The sequence below is a fragment of the Gobio gobio genome (assembly GCF_949357685.1).
Source record: "Gobio gobio genome assembly, chromosome: 18".
In the NCBI taxonomy this organism is placed as follows: domain Eukaryota; kingdom Metazoa; phylum Chordata; class Actinopteri; order Cypriniformes; family Gobionidae; genus Gobio; species Gobio gobio.
Genome location: NC_137111.1, coordinates 36,963,915 through 36,988,398, shown reverse-complemented (window position 1 = coordinate 36,988,398; position 24,484 = coordinate 36,963,915). Strand labels below are relative to the sequence as shown.

The 24,484-nt window shown below is 38.4% G+C and overlaps 1 protein-coding gene across 1 annotated transcript; it reads right to left on the bottom strand.

Moving 5' to 3' along the window:
- Positions 1–17,869: 17,869 nt before the first annotated feature.
- Positions 17,870–20,850, bottom strand: foxi2 (forkhead box I2). The gene is made up of 2 exons (XM_079842312.1): positions 20,156–20,850; positions 17,870–19,149 (listed from the first exon to the last, which is right to left on the bottom strand). Exons 1-2 carry the CDS (start codon positions 20,745–20,747, stop codon positions 18,587–18,589), a joined length of 1,155 nt encoding a protein of 384 aa, XP_079698438.1. The 5' UTR covers positions 20,748–20,850; the 3' UTR covers positions 17,870–18,586.
- Between the last annotated feature and the right edge of the window lie 3,634 nt (positions 20,851–24,484).

Genomic DNA, 24,484 nt, shown 5'->3' with positions numbered 1-24,484 from the left:
GTACAGTGGCATATGTTTCAGCATGTCATATGAATATAATTTCATGGGTTTTATTTTTTTTCAAACGCCAAATGATCACGATGCTCGCGTTTACAAGCCAGCGTCATTATAGTAGCCTAGTCTATTGGTTCCCGTTTTACAGAATCTATATAATACTTCAATTCAATGTTTGAGTGGTATGTAATAACCATATATCGTCAATATTATAATATCAAGCTACCATAGATGAATCTGCAAATTTGAAAAATCGATTTGTATTATAGTTTGAGGCAAGACAAATAAACAAATATCACAGACATGTTAGGTATCCTAAAATATGATTTTGTACATCTTATGTATTTACTTGCAAGAATGTAGCCCCTCCTCCTTCAGCTTACGCCAACGAGCAAACGCTGGCCCAATGTTGATCCTCGTCCTTCCTTTAATACGATCACTTTCTCGTTTCCTCTTTTTGCTTTCCTCCGACAAAACCTTTGCTTTCTTATTTTTCTGTGCTGCTTCGGCCATGACTATAACGTTCGGCAAACAAATGATAGTTGGGCTCGCACGTCCGAATTTAAGGAAGTGGGGGTGGTGGGTGAAGTGACGTATATGCCGTAAAGCAGTCGAATTTTGTAGTTCTTTTTGTTCTCGGGTTACTACCCGAAACCCGAAGTTTAAAAGTACGATTAAAAACGATACAGACCCCGTCAGGCTATGGCAGATGTGTCATTCAACCTATTGTAAGTCGATGTGTCATCACAAGAGTCTTGAAAATATATTATAAAGGTTGAAAAGTTACCTAGTGCTGCTTTAAAAGATACAGGACAACTTACCGAAATCCGTATCAAGTCACATAGAATAGCTCAATCAGTGTTTCAAACGCAGAAAGATGTAAGTAAAACGGCTTGTAAACAATGTCATGTAACGTCACATTTACCTCAGAAAAACCATATCCAGTGTCCATAAACTCGTTAGTCAGCTAGAAAAATTAACTGTTGAGTGGAGCATTTTGCTAATTATATGCACCACATTAAATAGGATATTCCTTGTTATTTTTAATGTTCTTCAATTAATGCATGTAAGTATGAATAAATCTGGCAAGTTTTTATGACAGCCACCATTTAAATGTTTATATTTCAAAAAACGAATTGGAGTGGAATTATGATTATGTAATTGCAATGTTAATATTATAACTTTATTATTATTTAAAAAAAAAAACATAATTTAGTGTCATTTTAAGTGTTTGTATACAAATCAGTTAATTTTTTACCTTCAATATTAGTAGGCTAATGTAGTATCAACTGACTCAGTTTACAACATTAGTTCAGAAATTTGTTTTCCTTGAGAAAATGTTCCATGTATTATACCTGATACACATCCAAAATAATCGATATTGAATTGAATCGAAACAAATCGAATCGAAAGCTTGTGAATCGAAATTGAATCGAATTGGGAAATTTGTGTCAATACCAAGCCTAGTGTAAACGCTCATGTGGTCGAATGCGCTCGATTAGCCACAATAGACCGCCTACTCTCCACTTACTGACATAATGTGTAAATATTATGGAATACATCCAGACTGGATTTAAACTTTAGACCCAAGTTTGATTTGAGGACGAAAAACGTACCAAGCACAATGTTCTCTCACCATTCCTGATTTCTAACACACACTCACAATGTTCGCCGTGGTCTTGCAGCTATCAGAGCAGAAACAAAAGCTACTGCTCTCAGTGTGTTTTTTCCGTCGTCTCTGTGTGCGTTCATAAGTGAATTGCGTGAGCTTAGTTTGTCCATTAGACCAAAAGATCTGAAAAAGACGTAAAGCATAGGTTGTATTTACCATAATTGATGTAAAGACTAAAGATAAAATGCATCAGTGATACCAATGAGCAATGTTTACTTGTTGACATTGTCAAATGCAAAAAGAAAGAGTGAGAGAGAGTTTCCACTGAGTTTCCAGTGAGTGCGTGTTTGGGCTCTGCTTCAAGTTTTTGACAGGAATATCAGTCTGTCTGCGCAGAGGGTATGACCCTTCCCTCCCCCCGACCCTCTAAAACTAACAGAGCGACGCCAATGACCCAGCCGTGCACCTGAATCCCCCCCCCCCCCCCCTCCCCGCCTGCCCACCATCGCTTAAACTCTCACAGATTAAGGAAGTTTAGAAACCATGTTCATTCACAACAACCACAGAAGACTGAGCCGCATTCGCTTCTGTGGGAGCGTATTAGTGTGATGCACTTCCTTCGCAATTGTCAACGTGTTGCAACTGCACGGTGTAATTTCAGCAGAAGCTCTCTAGCAGGAAGTTTGCCTCTTCCACGACACTGAGTCCAATCCCTGAAACGATAACTGTCAACATATCCCAGTGTGTGTGAGCTGGTGTCATGGCGGCTGAGAGTGTTTACCCAATAACACAAAGCTGTGAGTTTGATGCATTAATACCACGGACCTGTGTAAACTGTAAACAAGTCACCAGTGCCCACCTCTCTCATTTTCTCACAGTGTCACACATTCACCCCTCTCTCTCTCTCTCTCTCTCTCTCTCTCTCTCTCTCTCTCTCTCTCTCTCTCTCTCTCTCTCTCTCTCTCTCTCTCTCTCTCTCTCTCTCTCTCTCTCTCTCTCTCTCTCTCTCTCTCTCTCTCTCTCTCTCTCTCTCTCTCTCTCTCTCTCTCTCTCTCTCTCTCTCTCTCTCTCTCTCTCTCTCTCTCTCTCTCTCTGTCTTTCTCTCTCTCGGGTCAGATTAAACGATAATAACACGGTACAGTGCCAGTACACATGCAGCACCCCTTCTTTACAGACAAAACCACCTCCAACTGTTCAGTTAGTTGTAATCTCGGCCACTTTTATTTAATAAAATATAAACTGCAATATGTTCAGATCCATCCACAGCTCTGTAGTTTTTTCCCATGTTCCAGCAAAGAGGTCTCTAGGCCCTAATCGCTTGAGGTGTTTGCCCATTTTAGTCTGGGGAAAGAGCGAGCGGGAGTATATGGAAGACTGGGTACATCTACTGTAGATTGAGCTGCTGGGTCATGTCCGGTCATGAGGAAAGAAAGAGCTACCACACTCGAGGGAGCTTTTCCCTCTCCAGATGTTCGTCCCTCCTGCCTGCCTCTGTCTAAACCAATCAGTGTCCAGAATGCTGGCCTATCCAAAGCATACAGGGTTACCTGTTGGGCGCTGACCTTCAGGAATTACTTAGCAGTCACTGAGCAAAGCCTAAAAAACACAACACCATTTTGGAAAGCGGGATATGGTGGTGAGATGGAGCGAAATATGTTTGAGGAATTCAAAATATGCTTGAATCTGAACGTTTACATGCGTGGTTATAATTGAGCTACAATGGGTTTTTGTGTAGTCGGGATGCAGTCTTCAACTGTCTGTCCAGGTATACATTACACGCTGTAATTTAATATTTGAAGGAGATTGCCAGGAAGTGATGTAGGAGCTTTCCGGTTGGTATTTTTCATCTTAATAGTTTTAATAGTAATTTGAATTGAGCCCGTTGCTTCTAGTTCAGTCAGATTGAATTTGCAAAAATCAGACTGGTCAGTGTGAGTTCAGTCTGATTTTTAGGACTAGTGTTTACATGACATTTAAAAAACTTAAAGCCGTGACACACCAAGCTGGTGTCAAAGAACTAGCAGCAACAAATGCCGACTGTGTTGTCGCTTTGCGTCGGCTGCATCTGGGCTAAAAAGCTGCGCTTCAATAGCCCAAAAGGACTTGCGTTCTTGCATAGCACATGCAAGCTAGCTTTGAAAGCATAAGATCCCACCCTCCCTTCAGAGCGCTCTCCAAAGCCACGCCTCCTCGAAAACATGAACGCACACACAGCAGCGAGCAAACAAAAAGCATCACAAGAGACTACCTTATGTCTCAAAGCACATAACATTACTATAATATTGAATGTAAACAACTTAAAGAGCACTGACCTGTATATAACCTGACTGCTGCAAATTCATTTTGGTGTTGATAGTATTGCCAGTCTCAGAGTATAACGTCACAGGTTTCCATCTCTTCCAAATTACGCTAGTTATGGCGTGAACCCAGCATAATATCGTTGTTTTGGTTCAGGAGGAACTGTAAAAGGTGGCTGCTATTTCGGTTGCGATGCTCGATGACTGACTCTGCATAGCATGAAACTAGCTGATTAGGGCTGGACGATTAATCGAAAAGTAATCAAAACCGAAATTCAGAACCTCTAACCCAGGGGTTTTCAAACTTTATGATGCCAAGGACCCCCAAATATGATGAACCTTTTATGAGGGACCCCCTTCCTAAATCCATCTCTATATTTTTATGTATGGAAAAAACATTTAAACAGTTAGATAAATAGTAAGTGTGACATTATAAATGCAACATATTGTTTCCAAACTTAAATTGGCTATACTTAATGTTGGATGTATAAACCTGAAGAAGAACATTTTTCAATTAAAAATTATTTGTATAAGCAACTTTCACAATAAATGTATGTAAGCAGCTTACGCACTGTGTTAAGAATACAGCCTTACAACCCCAGTGAGCGAGAGAAAGGGGACTAAAGTGAGAAAAACTCACTAGAAAGATGCAAAGCAAACATATACAATACTGGAATGTATACGACAAGAAAGGAGAGAAACATTTAGAACTGAAACATTTAGAATGTTCGGTAGACTTTATCCATTTTTGCTTAGTTTTTTTATTCTGTGAAATTTTCCGGGGACCTCTTAAAACCTTCTGGAGGACCCCGGGGACCCCAGTTTGAAAACCCCTGCTCTAACCAACGTAATTTTCCCATTATTTTGTTTTCCTGTTAATACTTTCCCCTTAAAAACGTATTAACGAATGTGTAGTCACGTGACTCCTCTCCGTCCAGTCAACGGCATGGAAGCAGCAAAGGAGAACTTAAACACTTAAAGTCAACTGAGCAACAGGAGCAGCTTACCAAAGAAAAACGCAGTATCCATTGTTTGGACACATTTTGGCTTCAGTAAAGAAGACACCAAACAAAATTAAGTCAAATGTAAACAGTCAAATGTTTCAGCGACCAAAGGTAATACCACCAATCTGTTTCAACATTTGGGGCACAATCACGTTACCGAATATGAACAGTGCATGGCTCAAAAAAAAAAAAGGGAAAAAAAGACTGATAAGCGCCCAGCAACAAGTGCCTCCACCAAGCAGGTGTCGATAACACAAGCATTTACAAATGCCACAAAATATGAAAAAGATTCAAGAAGATGGAAGACACACACACACAATATATCAACGCATCAATGTTTACATTATATGCATTTACGCGCCAATTGCCAACAAAACACAGACATTTGATGCAGTTTCATTCACCGCCTGCAGTTTCGACTCGTGACTGGGAACAAACAAACACACTTGCAGAACTCCAGAAAAACAAACTGCATCCACTGTTTCCTTAATGCTGGGTGATTTGGGAAGCTGAACAAGGTTATCTTTCCCTCACAACCAAAAACGTCCTTCGGATGAGACGTTAAACTAAGGTCCTTACTCTCTGTGGTCATTAAAAATCCCAGGATGTCCTTCGGAAAAAGAGTAGGGGTGTAACCCCGGCATCCTGGCCAAATTTGCCAATTGGCTTCTGTCCATCATTGCCTCCTAATAATCCCCATATAGAGTGGCTTCATTACTCTGTATCCTCTCCACCAATAAGTTTGTGTGTGGTGGGTGTTCTGGCGCAATATGGCTGCCGTCGCATCATCCAAGTGGATGCTGCACATTGGTTATTGTTGAGGAGACCTCCCACCCCCCTTCCATGTAAAGCACTTTGAGTACCCAGAAAAGCGCTATATAAATGTAACAAATTATTATTAATTATAGCCTAATTATTATTATAAAAACACACTTCTTTAGTGACATTTTGATTTTGTGAAAAACAAAATGACAGCGCTGTCACCGGCTTCTGAAACCCAAACGAAGCTCGTTGATGGGCGTGCTCTTGCTCTTGCTCTTGCTCTGGTTGATGTGCGCACTCGCTCATCCGGGAGAAGTGCCCATACAAGCAATTTCATCCTTTATGTAATCATACAGTGCCATACTCGAAAAAAAAAAACCTTTCCGAAACTTGTTAGAATCCTGAAGGTGTGTATTTGGCACAGAAATACTCCATCATAGGTCCAACTCTTTTGAAATTTTGTCCATGTTTAGCATGAGAATCCAACTCTTTAACAGTGTAAATAAGTCAGAATGCATGAAATAGCATCAGACCCCCTCTTTAAATACCTTGTTAAAACTCACAACAAAAGAAACACTGTGCCATCGCAACCATATTTTTCCCAAACTGCATTTCCTTTTTTGTGCATGACATTATTTAAAATATTTAATTACAAGAGATACAAGTTATTTTTTACTTTTCACATGACAATATTTTCAATTTATTTTGTTTGCAAGACCTGCTGGTTATTTTCTACTTTTCACATGGCAATATTTAAAATTATTTATTTTATTTATTTTTTTGTAAAAAAAAATGCTAGTTATTTTTTTTTTTTTACTTTTTTTAAGGCAACTTGCTTTTTACCTAATTGAAGTATGACCTTTTCCATAAGACATTTTCATTTCAAGCAATCAGTGCTTTGATTTTTATTGTTTGAAATATTCAATAAATAAACATAAATTGTTGGTGTTTCCTTCAATTATTTTAAAATCACTTTGGCCCACTTTATATTAGGTGTCCTTAACTACTGTGTACTTACATCAAAAAATAAGTACAATGTACTTTTGTTCATATTGTATTGTTAAACACTTTTGCTGATATTGAGGTGGGATAGGGGTAAAGTTAGGGTCAGGTGTGGTGGTATGGGTAAGTTTAAGGGTAGGGTTAGCTGTAAGGGAAGGGTCAGCAGTGTAATTATAAATGTTACTACAGAAATTACAGATGTAATTACATACAGCTAATTAAAAAAATGTAAGTACAATGTAAAAACATGTATGTATGTACACAATAAATGCATTGTATCGAATGATTAATTCAAACGTTAGTACATAGTTAAGGCCACCTAATATAAAGTGGGTCACATAATGGTTCATTTATTGTAATCGAGGTAAAATGTTCAATTAATCGAGATATTGATATTTGGTCATATTGTCCAGCCCTAGCGCTGATAATGTGTGATGTCGGTGAGAGCAGGGTGTGCAGAGGTATGAAAATACATATGTTGACAGACAGATAGCACATTGTATCGTTGGATTCGGACTGAATGCAATGATTGGACGAACATTTTATGGTCCTACACCTTCCACAGGCAAGATATATAGACAAATTTAGACCAAATTAACTTAGTGATTGCTATCAGGATGTGAAGAGACTTTCAACCATCATAAGAAAACATTTTTCTGTAACAAATCACCTACCCTGCCTTTAAAAAGGGAAACCGAAACATAAAAAACATTTTTAACATATTTAACATTTAACGTATTTTGTTCATCCTGGAACAACATCCCAATCTGAAAATGTAGTCCTAACCAAGCGGCAACCTCCCGCAGTTTCTCTTGAAGCCAATTCGGAAGTGACTTAAACTGCAATTCATCGACTGGCCGCTAGAGACAGGCTCCAGAAGGGAACAGAATCTCATTGAGCCCCATGTTAAAATGCCCAACTTTACAGCAGAAAAAAACATGTTTACATCCTGGTACAAATTGTGGTTTTGGTCTATATATCTAATTTTGCTCTTTATGACAACTGTGAGGGGGGTGCATTTTTTTTATAACTCATTAGTTTACATTATATAAAGCCTTAAAGTTCTGCATAATTAAGGGCGTGGCCACTTTGAGTGACAGGTGAATTGTCGTTTGTCAGCTGTCTGTTAGTCATCACGTCACCTCAGCTCCGCCCACGTCCCGCCTTTTTCCCCCTTTTTTTAGTTATCTGGGAATGACGTGCGGTGACGCGTTGCCAAGATGGTAAAGGCCAGCTCGACCCAACTTTACACTTCAAAACTGCTCTTCAGAATCCTATGGGTGACGTCACGGACATTACATCCATATTTATTTACAGTCTATGGTCCTAACCCTATCCCTACCCCTAAACCTACCCATACCTTAACCCTAAAATCAGAGGGAAAGGAATAACACAGATGCAGAAGCACCAAACCCTAGTTGTAAGCCTAAACTTGACATAAACTGTAAACGTGTCCCTCAAATCTGATTGGTTGATTGGAATGTTGTTCCAGGATCAACAGCTTCAAGTCTCATAAAACCCATTATGAGAGATCTTTCGTTTTAAACGTGTAAATGATGTGCTAAACATGTTCAGGTGTTCATTGACTCATAAGGCATAAGGAATCACATGTGCTCACAGTTGCTGTAGTCCCCAACCCCCCACTCAGCCCCAGCCTTCATGCAGACTGCACTCGTCCCCCAGATGAACCTGTCTGTGAGGGCAGTGGGTTGGCAGTGGGCTGGATTAGTGGGCCTGTTGCTCAGGTTGGACGCCGCTCTTCTTAATGAGCTCTTCTCCATGGCTCAGAGAACCCGGCTTGACCAGATGTTCAGCCTGGGGGGTGGCGAAGGGGTGACACAACAGATCTAGTAAAGCACATCTAATGGAGCTGCAGATAACGGCTCTGACCTTATGTCATAGGGCCAACAACATTCGGCTTGAAACTCCCCAGGATGTGACACCTGTGAGTGATTTTTTAATTGACTCTACAGGACAACATTGGAAAAATGGAAACTTAGGAAGATGAAATAATGAAGGAAAGAAAGATAAAGGCAAAGATGTCTAAAGCATTTAAGGTGAGAGCAAAGAGGCAGACAAGCACTGGCAAGTGTCCCAGGATTTTGACCGCAGACAGACCTCCCACTTTATACACCTGCTTCAGCTCCGCACAACATGTGTCTTTCATTCACACACACGCACGCACACACACACACACACAGAGAGAGAGAGAAAACGTTATTATCTTTAACATACATCAAGCACTTATTCCACCAGAATAAGGCTTATTTCAATAATTCACAATTTTTTCCCCTTTTTTTCTTTTCACAGCCACATTGAAGAGTATAAGGTACAGTACAGTAGTTCCATGTGGAATAATAATCATTGTGAAACAACAACGAATGACTTATGCTTTTATGTTATGAACAACAGAATTTTAAAAAAACCTTTAAACTGACAGTTTCTTGTCTGTCTTATTGACTATCTAGTAAAGGTTAATTCAATTAAGTCAATTAATGGGAGATGTGATACTTGTCAGACTGAGTAATTAGTAAAGTAATCCCATTACAGTCAATTATAGGCAATTAGTATTTTTTTAGAGTAACGTGCCAATTTGATCTGTGGGTTCACTGGTTTTATGGGTGCTTTTTCTATCTATGGCCATGTTAAAAAAATTAAAAAAACTCCCTTATTCTGTCATTTCTGCCTTTTTAAGTCATGAAAATTCCCGCCACATGTGCATTCTGTGGTGGAAATTATTAATTTGACAGACAGATGAATAATAAAATGACAGACACCTTTGTCTCACTACAGCTATTTCATAGGATTTTGTGTATTTATGTATACAATTAAATATTCTCACACTTCTTAATTAGACAATTGCTAATAATTACAGCTTGATCAGAATTGATACACAATAATGTGTTTTCACATGTCTAATATTTCATAAAAACTCTTTGCTGAGATAGTGTCTCCTTGGTTCACTTACTTTAGAGGAAAAAAAAGCTATTACGGATTTTTTTTTGAGTGGGAGTAAAATTATCCCACAACTGTGGGACAGCTGTAAAAACTGATAGAAATTATTATTTTCAAACAATAAACATTATTCTTTTGTGTTTATTCATTTAGTTAATCATATACAGTATTTAAACATAATAATTCATATTTAAAAAATGTGTTTTCATATAAGACCGAAAGTCTGGATCAGTTAGTTTTAATAAAGTCTGTTGATAAAAATCCTTCTCTGGGACATATAAATTCCCGAAGTTGAAGACACACCCATACAGTGCATGCAGTGCAGTAGTCAGTTATGCTCTACTTCTCATAGAAGCTTTGTAGTAAATAAACATCCATGTGGTTCACACAGATATATATTCCATAAATAGCTATGTTTTTAGTGCTTTATTGGGATGAAGCAGTGTTGACTGTACTGAGTGAACTGCAAGAGGATCAGCTTGTGGTTGCATTGGCTGCCAGAGCGGGAGAAGAAATGTAAAGTGTTAGAGTTTGTTTTGTTTTTAACAGGATGGATGTAGAGAAGCTGTTCCCTCCTCGCACCCCTAGCTGCCCTTGCTGTCCCAGGGCAGAAGGTCAGCTGTACAATAGCGGCCCCTGTCCCAGTACTGCACAAAGGGCTGTCCATGTCGATTAATGTTAGGCGATAGGGGGTGAGCGGCTAATAGCTTATTACACCCCTGTGGGGAGAGTGGCCCCCGGAGAGCTGCAAATTGCAATCCGGGTCCAATTAAAAAATAAAAGCAAAGAACAGAGGGATGGGGACGCGGTGCGATGGCACACATTCCTCTGTAGCCCCCTCACATTTCACTTTCACACTCACTGCAAAAATATGAAACTGTGTAGTCATCACATACGGAGACATTTCTTCCTGTCCTGACCATTAAAAATTACTTTCTTTGGTGTAGTCAGGTTGAAGTCATCAACAATATTTGACTTGAATAAACCCATGTACATTAGAAAATGTTTTACCGGACAGCTTTCCTATACATCTATGCATGGGCGTACATTAATATATTTTTAATAAAACGTAAATTCATCCCCCACATCCCAAGTGTTTCACAAGGTTTGAAGCCGGACCGTGCTCTCTCACAGAAAGTCCAAAACAGACTCATAGAAGTAATAACTGATAACGTTCCAGGACAAACGCATTCAGCTATTACTGTAGCTGAATAAAAAGCAGAAATGTTTTGACTGATGAAACGTGAAGACAATAAACACAAGGATGTGACAGTATATGATTTATGTGTGTTTCAAGCCATCTCAGGATATTTTCATAACAATAAAGTACACTCACCTAAAGGATTATTAGGAACACCTGTTCAATTTCTCATTAATGCAGTTATCTAATCAACCAATCGCATGGCAGTTGCGTAAATGCATTTAGGGGTGTGGTCCTGGTCAATACAATCTCCTGAACTCCAAACTGAATGTCAGAATGAGAAAGAAAGGCGATTTAAGCAATTTTGAGCGTGGCATGGTTGTTGGTGCCAGACGGGCCGGTCTGAGTATTTTACAATCTGCTCAGTTACTGGGATTTTCACGCACAACCATTTCTAGGGTTTACAAAGAATGGTGTGAAAAGGGAAAAACATCCAGTATGCGGCAGTCCTGTGGGCGAAAATGCCTTGTTGATGCTAGAGGTCAGAGGAGAATGGGCCGACTGATTTAAGCTAATAGAAGAGCAACTTTGACTGAAATAACCACTCGTTACAACCGAGGTATGCAGCAGAGCATTTGTGAAGCCACAACACGCACAACCTTGAGGCGGATGGGCTACAACAGCAGAAGACCCCACCGGGTACCACTCATCTCCACTACAAATAGGAAAAAGAGGCTACAATTTGCACAAGCTCACCAAAATTGGACAGTTGAAGACTGGAAAAATGTTGCCTGGTCTGATGAATCTCGATTTCTGTTGAGACATTCAGATGGTAGAGTCAGAATTTGGCGTAAACAGAATGAGAACATGGATCCATCATGCCTTGTTACCACTGTGCAGGCTGGTGGTGGTGGTGTAATGGTGTGGGGGATGTTTTCTTGGCACACTTTAGGCCCCTTAGTGCCAATTGGGCATCGTTTAAATGCCACGGCCTACCTGAGCATTGTTTCTGACCATGTCCATCCCTTTATGACCACCATGTACCCATCCTCTGATGGCTACTTCCAGCAGGATTATGCACAAATGTCACAAAGCTCGAATCATTTCAAATTGGTTTCTTGAACATGACAATGAGTTCACTGTACTAAAATGGCCCCCACAGTCACCAGATCTCAACCCAATAGAGCATCTTTGGGATGTGGTGGAACGGGAGCTTCGTGCCCTGGATGTGCATCCCACAAATCTCCATCAACTGCAAGATGCTATCCTATCAATATAGGCCAACATCTCTAAAGAATGCTTTCAGCACCTTGTTGAATCAATGCCACGTAGAATTAAGGCAGTTCTGAAGGCCACAAAGTGGTTCAGCCACAAAGTGGTAGGCCACGTAAAATCACAGAGGGGGGTCAGCGCATGCTGAGGCGCACAGTGCGCAGAAGTCTCCAGCTTTCTGCAGAGTCAATAGCTACAGACCTCCAAACTTTGTGTGGCCTTCAGATTAGCTCAAGAACAGTGCATAGAGAGCTTCATGGAATGGGTTTCCATGGTCAAGCAACTGCATCCAAGCCTTACATCACCAAGTGCAATGCAAAGCGTCGGATGCAGTGGTGTAAAGCACGCCGCCACTGGACTTTAGAGCAGTGAAGACGTGTACTTTGGAGTGATGAATCACGCTTCTCTGTCTGGCAATCCGATGGATGAGTTTGGCTGCCATTAGGAAACTATATCAAAAATATTATAGAATACAAATTAAAGTTTCAGCAGTGTATTTGTTTTTTTAAAAGCAAGAGATAAGAAAAAATAAAACCTGTCAATTAGCCAAAGGTAAATGGTTTCACACACGACATTTCTGTCCCCTTCACTTTTTACATTTCTGTCCCCTGTCTACACTGGGTTGTAGTTACACATTTCATATGATTTTAAAGATGTGTCCTTATATAATACTTGCTTTACAGTTTGTTATGGTGATATGGCATTTCATTTGTAGACAAAACTTTGCTGTGAATTTGCTGTCAGTAACTAACTTTAATCTTTTGAATCTTTTAAATTGGCTTTCTATACACATGATTGGAGTTTTTTTTTTATTTGAAGATGTCAAAGATAATTTATCTTCCAATGTGAATCTATATCTCATAATGTATCATAATATCCCAATTGTGACTATATTTCACAATGAGACTTTTTTTTTCTCAGAATGTGAAAGTTTATCTCACGGTGTGTATAGGCAACCTCTGACTTGATACAGTATCTCACAAAATCGAAGAACTTTTTATAACTTACAATGTGACTTTATACACTCACTGGCCACTTTATTAGGTACACCGGTTCAACTCCTTGTTAACGCAACTTACTAATCAGCCAATCACATGGCAGCAATTCAATGCTTTTAGCCATGTAGACATGGTCAAGTACAATCTACTGAAACTGAGTTCCAAATGAGCATCAGAATGGGGAAGAAAGGTGATTTAAGGGACTTTGAATGTGCCATGGTTGTTGGTGCCAGACGTATTTCAGAAACTGCTGATCTACTGGGATTTTCATGCACAATCATCTCTAGGGCTAGGCTGCTGCTTTGAGCTGATAGAAAGGCAACGTAACTCAAATAACCACTTGTTACAACCGAGGTCTGCAGAAGAGCATCTCTGAACGCACAACACATAAAACCTTGAAGCTGGGTGACAGCAGCAGAAGACCACACTGGGCTCACCAGAATTGGACAACAGAAGATTGGAAAAACGTTGCCTGGTCCGATGGTATAGCTTCAGAATTTGGCATAGACGACATGAAACATGGTTTAAGCTGCTCCTGGTGGTGTAGAGTGGGGACATTTTCTTGGCACACTTTGGCCTCTTAGTACCAATTGCTCAACTGTTCAAGTATAAAAGAAGGATTCATGTAATATCTATTTTCCCCAGAGATGGACTGCAGATTTTCACCCCACTGCAACAAGTGCCCCCCCTTCTTCCCTTCATGCAGGTGTGGGATCTGCTTTGTTGATCATAATCCTCTGTGCGCAAGAGCCGCTGAGTGTGTCTGACTCCACCCCCTGACCCCCCACCCCCACCCCACAGCCCATGCACTGACCGTTTCCTGGGCGACCTCATGGGATCCGACAGGCGTAAAAATAATGATGGACACCTTAGCCACCGCTGACCCGCCCTGACTCGCCCCCGACTCGCCTGCTCCACATGAGAGGTAACGCAACCACTTAACTGGGGCCCCATATATACACACACACACCAATGGGACAGACATACACACTCCTTCACACACACACACACACACTTAACTGCTTCCTGCTGAGAGCTATTTTCCCGTTTTCTTCTCTCTCAGGAGGGGGCCCTTTTACACTTAAACTTCAAAATACACCGTTTGAAAAATGATAAAAACAGCTCATTTGTGAGCAAACCTTCTTTGTGATGCTGTTTACTAAAGGATATGGACACTGGTGAGAGTTCATCTCTGAAATGACATACGCTGTAGCTATTGTTCCAATGAAGTATCAATCAGAATTAATGTTAGCCTCTTATGTTTAATGTTTGAGATATTAGGTGTCATAAAAAAAACGTGTTTCACTTCAAATGCAGTGTACAATGACCTCAATAACCTGAAATACTGTGGCTCCGCACCTGAACGCTGAATGGATCCCAGGGGGGAGCATGAGAAAAACTGATTGTGTGTGAAGGTTTGCTTCAGATCCAGACAGTGTGTTAGAGGAGAGCTGAGGTGGGCTGTTTCTCTCAGCTTAGCACTAGGAAAGCGATGTAATACTTTAATTACAGCCCTTAATCACTCACTCTAAAGCCCTCATATTTCTCACCTCCCAGACATGTAGCAGCTCGTTTACAGTAGACTAGAGAAACAACGCAGCTCAGCACAGACAGTCAGACATCCTACACTCTTAAACAAGTATCATGATCACAAGTGCATAGAAGAGAACATGTCAAGAGTCTCATTCATCATCACACAAGTTTCACAGAGTGTGCTAGAATGACCTAAAACAACTACTACCTAAAACAGACCAAAGACAACTACTACAAAGTATTTTGAAAACAAAAAAACAAAAAACAATTTTGTCTGAGATGTACATCAGTTGTCTCTCATTTTAGCATTTAGGCCTGTGGCGGTGGGAAATGCAGCTTTTGACTTACGTAATGTCACAAATACTTTTCATTTGATTGACATGTTTATGTATGAAGTGTAGTGAGGCAAAATGGAATAATGAAATTAATTGCTTGGAATGAAATTGCTTGATAAAAACGTATTGAAAGATCCCCCCCCCCCCCCCCCCCCCCCCCCCCCCTGGAAACAAAATGTCACAAAGATGTTTTTTTTTTTTTTTTTTGAAAATGTAAAAATGCAGAAAGTTTTCTGTGATGGGTATAGGGTTATGGAATGGAATATACAGTTCGTCCAGTATAAAAATCATTATGGTTCTGGAAAGTCCCTATTAAACCCAACATGTGTGTGTGGTCCAGGTGAACCCTACGTTATAAAGACAAAATTTCCCCACAAAGATGGCAATATCCAAAATCCTTGTCCGTATGGGGACATTTTTGGTCCCCATCAGGGAGAAAGCCTATAAATCAGACTAAATTATGTTATTTGAAATTGTAAAAATGCAGAAAGTTTTCTGTGATGGGTAGGTTTATAGGTAGGGTTAGTGTAGGTGGATAGAATATACAGTTTGTACAATACAAAAATCATCATGTCTATGGAAAGTCACCATAAAACATGAAAAAATTATGTGTGTGTGTGTGTGTGTTAAATGTACATTCATAAGATAACATACGATAAGTTTAATTGATTCTTTTACAAATTACTCATAACAGGCTCCCATTTTGACTGGTCACGCCAGGAGGATTTGTAATCATGATTTCCTGATTCCCAAAACTAGACAATTATGACTAGACATTCCTTTTTTGGTTATTTTAATTTGATCTGGACTTAGACACAGTAAGATCATATGAAAGCATGACTTGCATAAAAAATAGACTACATTTAATTCTTCCCTTATTTTTAGTTAAATCTGGCCTTACTAATTCATTACCTGGTTTTAATTTAGCTATCATGTGAAGGGCTCTGTAAGATCAAGAAAAAACTCTGTGATGAAAACAAAGACAAAGTAAAAACTTTTGTACCCCAACCTTGTTTGGTGCTTGAGAGTTGGAGATAGTCATTCCCAACCACATTTGTGCTTGTGAGGGGAGCAAATATGTTTCTGTGCATATGTATTCCCTTACACCCACCAAAAAAAACCATAGTTGGCCTCAGGGTTGTCCAGAAACAAGTACTTTATAGCTATAGGACTCTGTCTTTGAGTACAGTTCATCAGTAACAAAGATGCTTTTCAGGCAGGCAGATGAGCACACAGGGCTGGGTGTTGGTGGGGGCTGGCGATTGCCTTATGATTGTCCCAGGAGCTAAGTAAGCACAGAGCGTCAGGCCCCAACTAATTGACAACGTCATATTTGGCAGTAGGGTAAAGTGCTTAGCGAAAAAAACAAACACCTTGCATGGTGTCTGAGCAAATATGGCGAATCAGTGATGCTATAAGCTCCTGCCCCCACCAAGCTCTAGTTATTACTGTGGCTTCATCTGATGTGGCAAAGACCACTGTGTGTTTGGTGAATTGACAACATGTAAAACTGCAGCTTATTGTGTGCATATATATATATATATATATATATATATATATATATATATATATATATATATATATATATATATATATATATATATATATATATATATATATATATATATATATATATATATATATATATATATATATATATATATATATATATATGTGTGTGTGTGTGTGTGTGTGTGTGTGTGTGTGTGTGTGTGTGTGTGTGTGTGTGTGTGTTGATGAGTTTGTTTAACAAAGTTTAATATTTGAAGATCACAAAATGTTTCACATTTGCCTATTTGTTGCCTTTTTCAACAAATATTTCTTAGTGAAATGCAGAAAACAGTCTTGTTTAATTTGTGCTCTCATTCTGTTTCTCTGAACCTGCAGCTGACTGGCCTCCACCCAAATCCACACCTCTCCATCTCCTCCTGGGTGGCACTGCCCTGCTTACTGAGGGAATTTCTCAATGGGAGTTTTTTCTCTCCCCTTAATCTCTAAACAAGCACTTGGGTCTGTCCCGCTTTTACTCAGACAGTTCTAATGAAGAGAGGACAAAAGGAGGCGGGCAACCCCTTTTAATTCATCTCACTTCAGTGCGCATTAATGTCATCAAAACTTCTATACATCTTGTCTTTGTAGATTAAATATTTAAAAAATCATAAATATATCAATAATGAAAAAAAAATACCATTAGAGAGATGTAGTCAAATCTGGTATTTTTAACAAACAAACATACAATAAGAGCTGCACACACAGAACAATAGTGGTATTGTTTCGGTGTCAGCTTTGCTATCTGTGTATCTTTATGTTTTCTTCAGGGAAGACTAAGGCTCTTAAGACTGTATTGTCCCAGAAACACCATGTAGAAATACTCCTGAGGTCTGCACAGGACAGTCATGATGATACTAATATTACATAACCAGACAGTCTTTGCACAGATTTGAAACTGTGCATTGGGCAACAACAGAAGGTTATTTTGTACTGAACTAAGACATTTTTTTTTATTTCACCTAAAATAAAATGGTCACTATTCCCACTAAATAAATCAGAGTAGGAGTCAACCATTTTGCAGGATTTTGAGTGATGCAGTCATTGTTGAATTAAATTATATATATATGTATATATATATATATATATATATATATATATATATATATATGTATATATAGATAGATAGATAGATAGATAGATAGATAGATAGATAGATAGATAGATAGATAGATAGATAGATAGATAGATAGATAGATAGATAGATAAAACAAAGTTTAATATTTGAAGAACCCAAAGTGTCTCATATTTGCATATTTGTTGTTGTTTTTTTCAACAAATATTTCTTAGTCATTTAATGCTTCAATTAAATTAATGCTACCTTCATCCAGCAGAGGTATTAATATGAATTCATATTAAAAGTTAGTGCGTTCAAGGAGAAATAATTATAAATAAATTAACATAATTTTGAGATTTGGATTTGTAATTCTTTATTTTCTTTAAAAATGTATATTTTGCATAATTTTTTGAAAAATAAATGTAGTGACTTTTATCTGTGTAAAGGTCATTGGCTATGAAACATAATTTAAAAATCAAGTGAGTTAGTGGCATGATGACATTCGATAATTCATTTATCCCCTTACCTTGCAGGTAAAAGTTTCATTTTAACCATAGCGTACCAGAACACATATTTCTTTGTTTCTTGACAAACTGCAAGTTACATAACTTAATATAAATAGTTAAAAACAAGTGTATATAACAAAACAACTGCATTTACAAAAACACACAATAGAAAGCCAAAAAATTAGACCAAAGAAAGAAAAAAAATGTCGATATTGGACAATACTGAATCTTGGCAATCATGGATACCAAGGCAATCCCTCCATAAAACTACTATTACAAAGACTATTATAAATTCAAACTAAAAAGATAAATCCATTTAAATTAGTGCATGATCACAATAAAAACTGGCACATAATATGGACATATTTTAAGACATAAAGTCACAGAATAAAATGTTTTGACACTGATACATCAGATATCACTCATCTGGTGGATGTCAATGCATAAATGTCGCATTTAAATGAAAGTTATCTGCTTCTATAAGGCATGTTTGATTTCAGCAGCACGTTGAAAAACATAAATCTTTTTTTTCTTTTTCTTTTACGCGTGGTGGGCACGAGCGTGACATATTTATAACTCCGTTCCGTCTCGAGGGTAAATAAGACTGTTCACACTGAAGCTGTTGTAGAAGTGTCCGTTGAACTGCGCGCTCTGGCCGCCAGCAGTAAAAGAGTTATAGTACATTCCACGGTTCACGTGCACACTGTCCTGGAGCTCACTCGCTCCACCTGCGTCAGGTGCTGAGCTGGCATGGTACTGGCTCAAGGCGTTGATATTTCGGCTGGAAAGTTCGTTTACCAGCCCCAGAGAGCCCTGTCTGCTAGTCGGAGTCGAAGACGAACTTAAGGCAGACATGCTGTTGAAGAAATTGTTGAAGCATGGAGCGCTCGCGAGGCCTGCGGGAGACGCGCCTTTGTGGCTGTCACTGGCCGCATCAGTGTCAGGAGATGCGGGTCCGGTGAGCTGTGGGCTGTCGGTGGGTTTGATCCCTGCGAGCTGTCGATCATCCTCCGGTTTTGTGTTGCTGGCAACACCTGTGCTGGAGTCAGATCTGCGCTTCCTTTTTCTACGAAAGTTTCCGTTGTCAAACATCTTTTCACAGTTGGGGTCTAGAGTCCAGTAATTTCCTTTTCCTTCAAACAAGATGGATAGTTGGTATTAGGGCCCAAATGTAGCAACGTTTCATGCATAAGTTATGTACAGTGACATTCGATTCATTTAAACATTAAACGATTTTGCAAGTTTTTTTTTAATGACATTATTATGTGAATTACAAAAAAGATTGTCTAAGATGATAAGGGGGGATCATGGACCAAGTTGTAATGTAATATGCGTATTAATACCGGTTTCATTTGTTAACAATGTTTATACCATTTTTAGTTTTATTATATTTATTTTATGATTTAATAATTAAAAATGTCAAGCATAATAATCGAAACAATGAAATACATCCCTTGCACACTGAGTACACCGAGTGTAGCCTACGCGTCTTAATTTATATGTCCAAAAAAAACTAAAAATGTTTTCAAACAATGTAATGTTTTACTTAATTTTACTTAAAGGAAGATATAAATTCAACGGCTTAATATATAGGGTATATTTCATATTGGGGTTATTCCAAAATTGTCTTTTTTCAAGATTTTTTCTTCTGTTTTCCACCCAAAACCATATAGGGTCATAAAAACATAATGATCTAAACAAGGGATCACATTACAACAAAATGGATCATTTTGATTCGGCTGGTACATATTTAGGCTAGCCTATTAATATGTAATAACATTTTTTTTTTTACTTTTTAATAAAAGGTAGGCTAATGCCAAACTTATGACAACAAATTTATAATTTTCCTTAACTAATCTATTAATCTAGCTATCTATTAATTTACTTATTTATTTAATACATTTAAAATATTTATATAATTGTACAATATAGGCTAAATTAGCTACATGCGGTAATTTGTCTCAAGTCATTTTTGTGTGAACAGCTACTTGCGTTTTTTTTAAATAGGCTAACTTAGTTGATCTAATCCGGACAAAAATGAGTAGCCTATCACTTATATAATTGTTCCTATATCCCAGTTAATAATTGATAGCTGTCCTGTTTCGTAGAACTATGCAAAGGTGCACGAGCATCACTCACCTGGGTCGTCTTCGTCACGCGGCACTTTTTTGAAGCAGTCATTCAGTGAAAGGTTGTGTCTGATGGAGTTCTGCCATCCCGCTTTACTCTTCTTATAAAACGGGAAATTATCCGCCACATATTGATATATCTGGCTCAAAGTTAACTTCTTCTCGTGCGCGTTCTGTATTGCCATGGCTATCAGAGCCGAGTACGAGTAGGGCGGGCGCACGAGCTTTAAAAGTTCCTCTTGGCTCGCGATGGAGAGCCAGCCCAGGTCCGGACCGGCGAACCCGGAGGAGTTAGTGAGATATTGCCTCTGAGAGCCGTAAGCCGGGGGAATGAATGAGGGGCTGTTGTTGCCATGTATGTAAGACGAAGAGGAGTTGACACTAGGTCCATTGAGCCACAGGTATGGGTTTGGGGTCGCGTAGTCCCCCAGGCCGTAGCCCGTTGGTCTCTGCGCCGCAGGTAGACTCTGTTGGTGGTAAACACTGAAGTTGTCACAGTACACGGCCATATCCGGTGTCTCGTGCGCGCTTTTTGGCAGTTGCTGGAGAGGGTTGACAGCAGCGTTACTATTGTTATGGATCTGCGCGTCGATGGTGTTCATATCTCCAGTGCCTATAAGGCAAATGTGTCTCTCTGGAGCTCACGCTCTCACAGTAACGCACAATACTATCTCTGACTGGTCAGGTTAAAAACAACAAGTGTCTGCTTTCTGTGAGCGAAATTTGCTCATATATACACCCAAGTGCGGCAAATACGGTGTCTAATCTTGTATTCGTGTCTCCTTCAGCCAATAGATGACAATCTCCTCGAAGTAGGCGTGGCATATAGGTTGGGATTTCAGGGAGATGATTTCAGTCATTCATAAAGAGAGAGATAGACTACAGGCTTGTTAACATTGAGAAAACAGAATTTAGGCTATAATCTTGGAATTCTCAAAACAACAAATAGCTAATACATTTTGCAAATTAAAAACTGACGTTTGTTTTATATTTTGAACATAAAGGTTTAAGCAGGCTTCATGGTTCTGTTCTTGTCGTCTTTCTGAAATCTCAACTGATCTGAAGAAAATATATATATATATATATAGGCTAGTAGCCTAACGCTTTTGTACAATTGTTACAATTATTTTACCAGCATAAGTTATGATATTCAAAGCCACTACAAAAAATGGACTAGCTATAGGCCTATAGATCATCACATAATTTAGGCTATAAAGATAGACCTAATCAGATATTTTCCGATACAGCTTATTGCTGTTGTTGTTATCAATTGTTGAAGTTGGGTTTTGACTGAATTTACGAATTAATAGGCCTAAGTAAAAGTTCCAGGGTCTGTAGGCTACAGTTTGACTGTTTCACTAAATCATTTTCTAAAAGGTCTGATCCGTGACAAAAAGTTGTATTATTTAAATATGAAATCATAATTTTAAAATATGTTGTTATGTGAAGTTAAGTAGGCTACAGTTAGCAAACATTCTACCCGCTGCTTACAAACAAAAGAACACATAAAAATCTGCTTTGCAGTCAATATTTTAATCGGGTCCCATTTTTTAAAATTGTCTTTATGTTTTGTAGCAACACAATGCGCATTAAAATGTCACCGTTTCAGGAATAGGCTGAAAATAATAATCAAAATGTTCTTTGTTTTAACTCGTTTAATTCTTCGATTTCTTCACACTTACCAGTTTCTGTTCTAAACTTTTCTCTAATTCAACAAGCAGCTTTCACAACCATTTTACAGTAACAAGATTTTTTTTTTTTTTTTTTGCGATACCCAAAACATTCAGCAAAGCATTTCGATGAGAACAATTGCAGACTACATACAGACATCTGAACATCAGATCAACGAATCATCACGCTCTCCTGACCGCTAGGTGGTCCGTGGCAGGTATTATCCACGAATTCTAGTTTGACCAGATAGATAGATAGATAGATAATACAGTTCAGCTCAACATTTCTTTGTCCCTCACAATAAATCATCTATAGATAAAATAAAAAATAAAATAAAAATGTTATGCACAAATATATGATATCAACAATAGGCCCATGCTATTAGATGTAAGCCAACATTATTCTCAGGTAAGTTTATTTTTTGTAGCTATACAGTAAAAAACGTTGGGTTATTTTTTTAATGATTTTTTTAGATGTTTCGTTTCTTTCGCCATCTATCTATCTATCTATCTATCTATCTATCTATCTATCTATCTATCTATCTATCTATCTATCTATCTATCTATCTATCTATCTATCTATCTATCTATCTATCTATCTATCTATCTATCTATCTATCTATCTATCTATCTATCTATCTATCTATCTATCTATCTATCTATCTATCTATCTATCTATCACATGGAGACATCACATGTCATGATGCCTGTATCACTGCGCCACCTAGTGTTGAAATTGGTTTAGTGACTGTGTTTCCAGTGCCTCCTCGCATGATGATCAATTACTGATGATCAATTACTGTTACTGATCAACTGAAATCTGCTCAGAGAACTCATCCAGTTTTACAGTTTTTCTCGATTGCTAAGACACATTTCTTGAAAGCTGCTCTCCTTTTCTCTAAACTGTGAACACAAAACCCAATTTTCAAGCTACATTCACAAAACCTCAGACTCTTCTTTCAAAACCAAACTTTCACCTCAAAACAGTTCAATCTGTGCTCAAAACTGAACTATGTTGTCAAATCGTGCCCCGCGTCAATCAAAATTAAAAACACTACTGAACAGTCACTAAACACTACGTAGAAAAATAGAAAACACAATGCTCAGGACATGAAGCTGGAGAAATAAATGTTTATTGTTCACTGTAGGCTAAATGCATGTTGCAAAACAAAAAAAACCCTGTTCATTTAGCACTTGTACAAAAACACAAAACAGAAATCTTATGCATTTGCCACTTGTGTACAGTAAGCCCATGTGGAAATAAAGTACAAAAATATACATGGAATATTTGGCCTACGAACAGTTAGACCAACCCTCCAATACAATACTACAGTATATTGGTACAGTGATGTACTGAAACATATATTTACTTACAGTATACTGTGGTACAGTATATAGTATGTCATACAATAATTGCTGTCAACATTTACATACTGTACTATAATGTCAAAAAAAGGTAATCACCTGTTCTCTTCTCTAAATCTTCGGATTATGGTGGACACAGTGAATCTACTGATGTTTGGTTGTACCCTTTGTCCAGCCTCCCTCATGCTCATACCATGGACAAGAACATGGTCAATTACAGTAGCTCTGATTTCATCAGGAATTACTGTTATTTGTCTTCGCTGATCACCTCGACCACCTTGACCTCCTCTCACACGAACTCTTCCTCTCAGATTTCTATCCATTGTAGGGCCTCACAAACCAGTGCTCTCTGAACTGGCTTACTGTATATGTTCCCTCACATCATTAGCCACAAGTGTGATCAATTTTGAGTTGTTGTGTTCAAGTGGTGACATCTGTGCTTTAATTGTGTTTGACTTTTGTCACCTGTGCTCACCATTTTGCAGCACGGGTGCATCACAATGAAAATGTGTTGGCAAGTTGTGTCTAAACAGGTGAAAAGTGCTTATGGTTTTGCCAAAAGAGTGATTGATTCAATCAGTGGGTTCAGGCAACTGAGCATTTGGTTCAGACAATAGGGTTTAGTGTTTTAGCAATTGAGAAAAACTGTATTCAACTTTTGGTCAAGATTAAACTTCGAATATTGACTCTAAATCCTGACCTAAACAAACAGTTCCAACTTTCAAAGCCAAACCACCAAGACTTCAAGCCTTGACGAGCTTCTGTGTTTCCCCAGAAATAAGATGTGGCATTACATGTAGCCTATAAATGTTTTTTAAAACTTTATAAAAATAGCATAAAACATGCACGTATTCTTTTAAAACTTTCCACACATGCCTGCATGACGAAACTTAGTGGATTTAGCCTACAGGTTGCCATATCAACACTAGTGAAAAAATCTTTGGAAGACATACCTGAACATTTATTTAACCATAGCAAAAGTATTTCTTAAGTAAATGTTTCAGCTTTGTTTGTTTTTTTGTGTTTATTTAAAATTAGACAAATCTGATATTATTTTAATCGTATATCTGTTGTTTAACAGTTGAGATGGTTCTTTAATGCAGCAGAAAACTCTATCCGGGTTTAAATCCTAGTTGCGCAGGTGGGGCATGATGTAACACTGTGTTAGGTTGTGCCCCGCTCACCCAGCCTGTGTAAATGTGTCTTTACAGTTTTTCTCAGCAGAAAAGACAGCACTGCATATAGCACAAAGAAAGAAGAAAAAGAAAAAAGAAAAAAAAAACAATAGAAATGTGAACGTCTAA

Excerpts from the sequence above, each read along its gene's own strand:
- foxi2 (XM_079842312.1), bottom strand. The coding sequence starts at position 20,747 with ATGAACACCATCGACGCGCAGATCCATAACAATAGTAACGCTGCTGTC. Across the intron at positions 19,150-20,155 it reads GCGTGACGAAGACGACCCAG|GAAAAGGAAATTACTGGACT; the intron begins GTGAGTGATGCT and ends TCTTGTTTGAAG.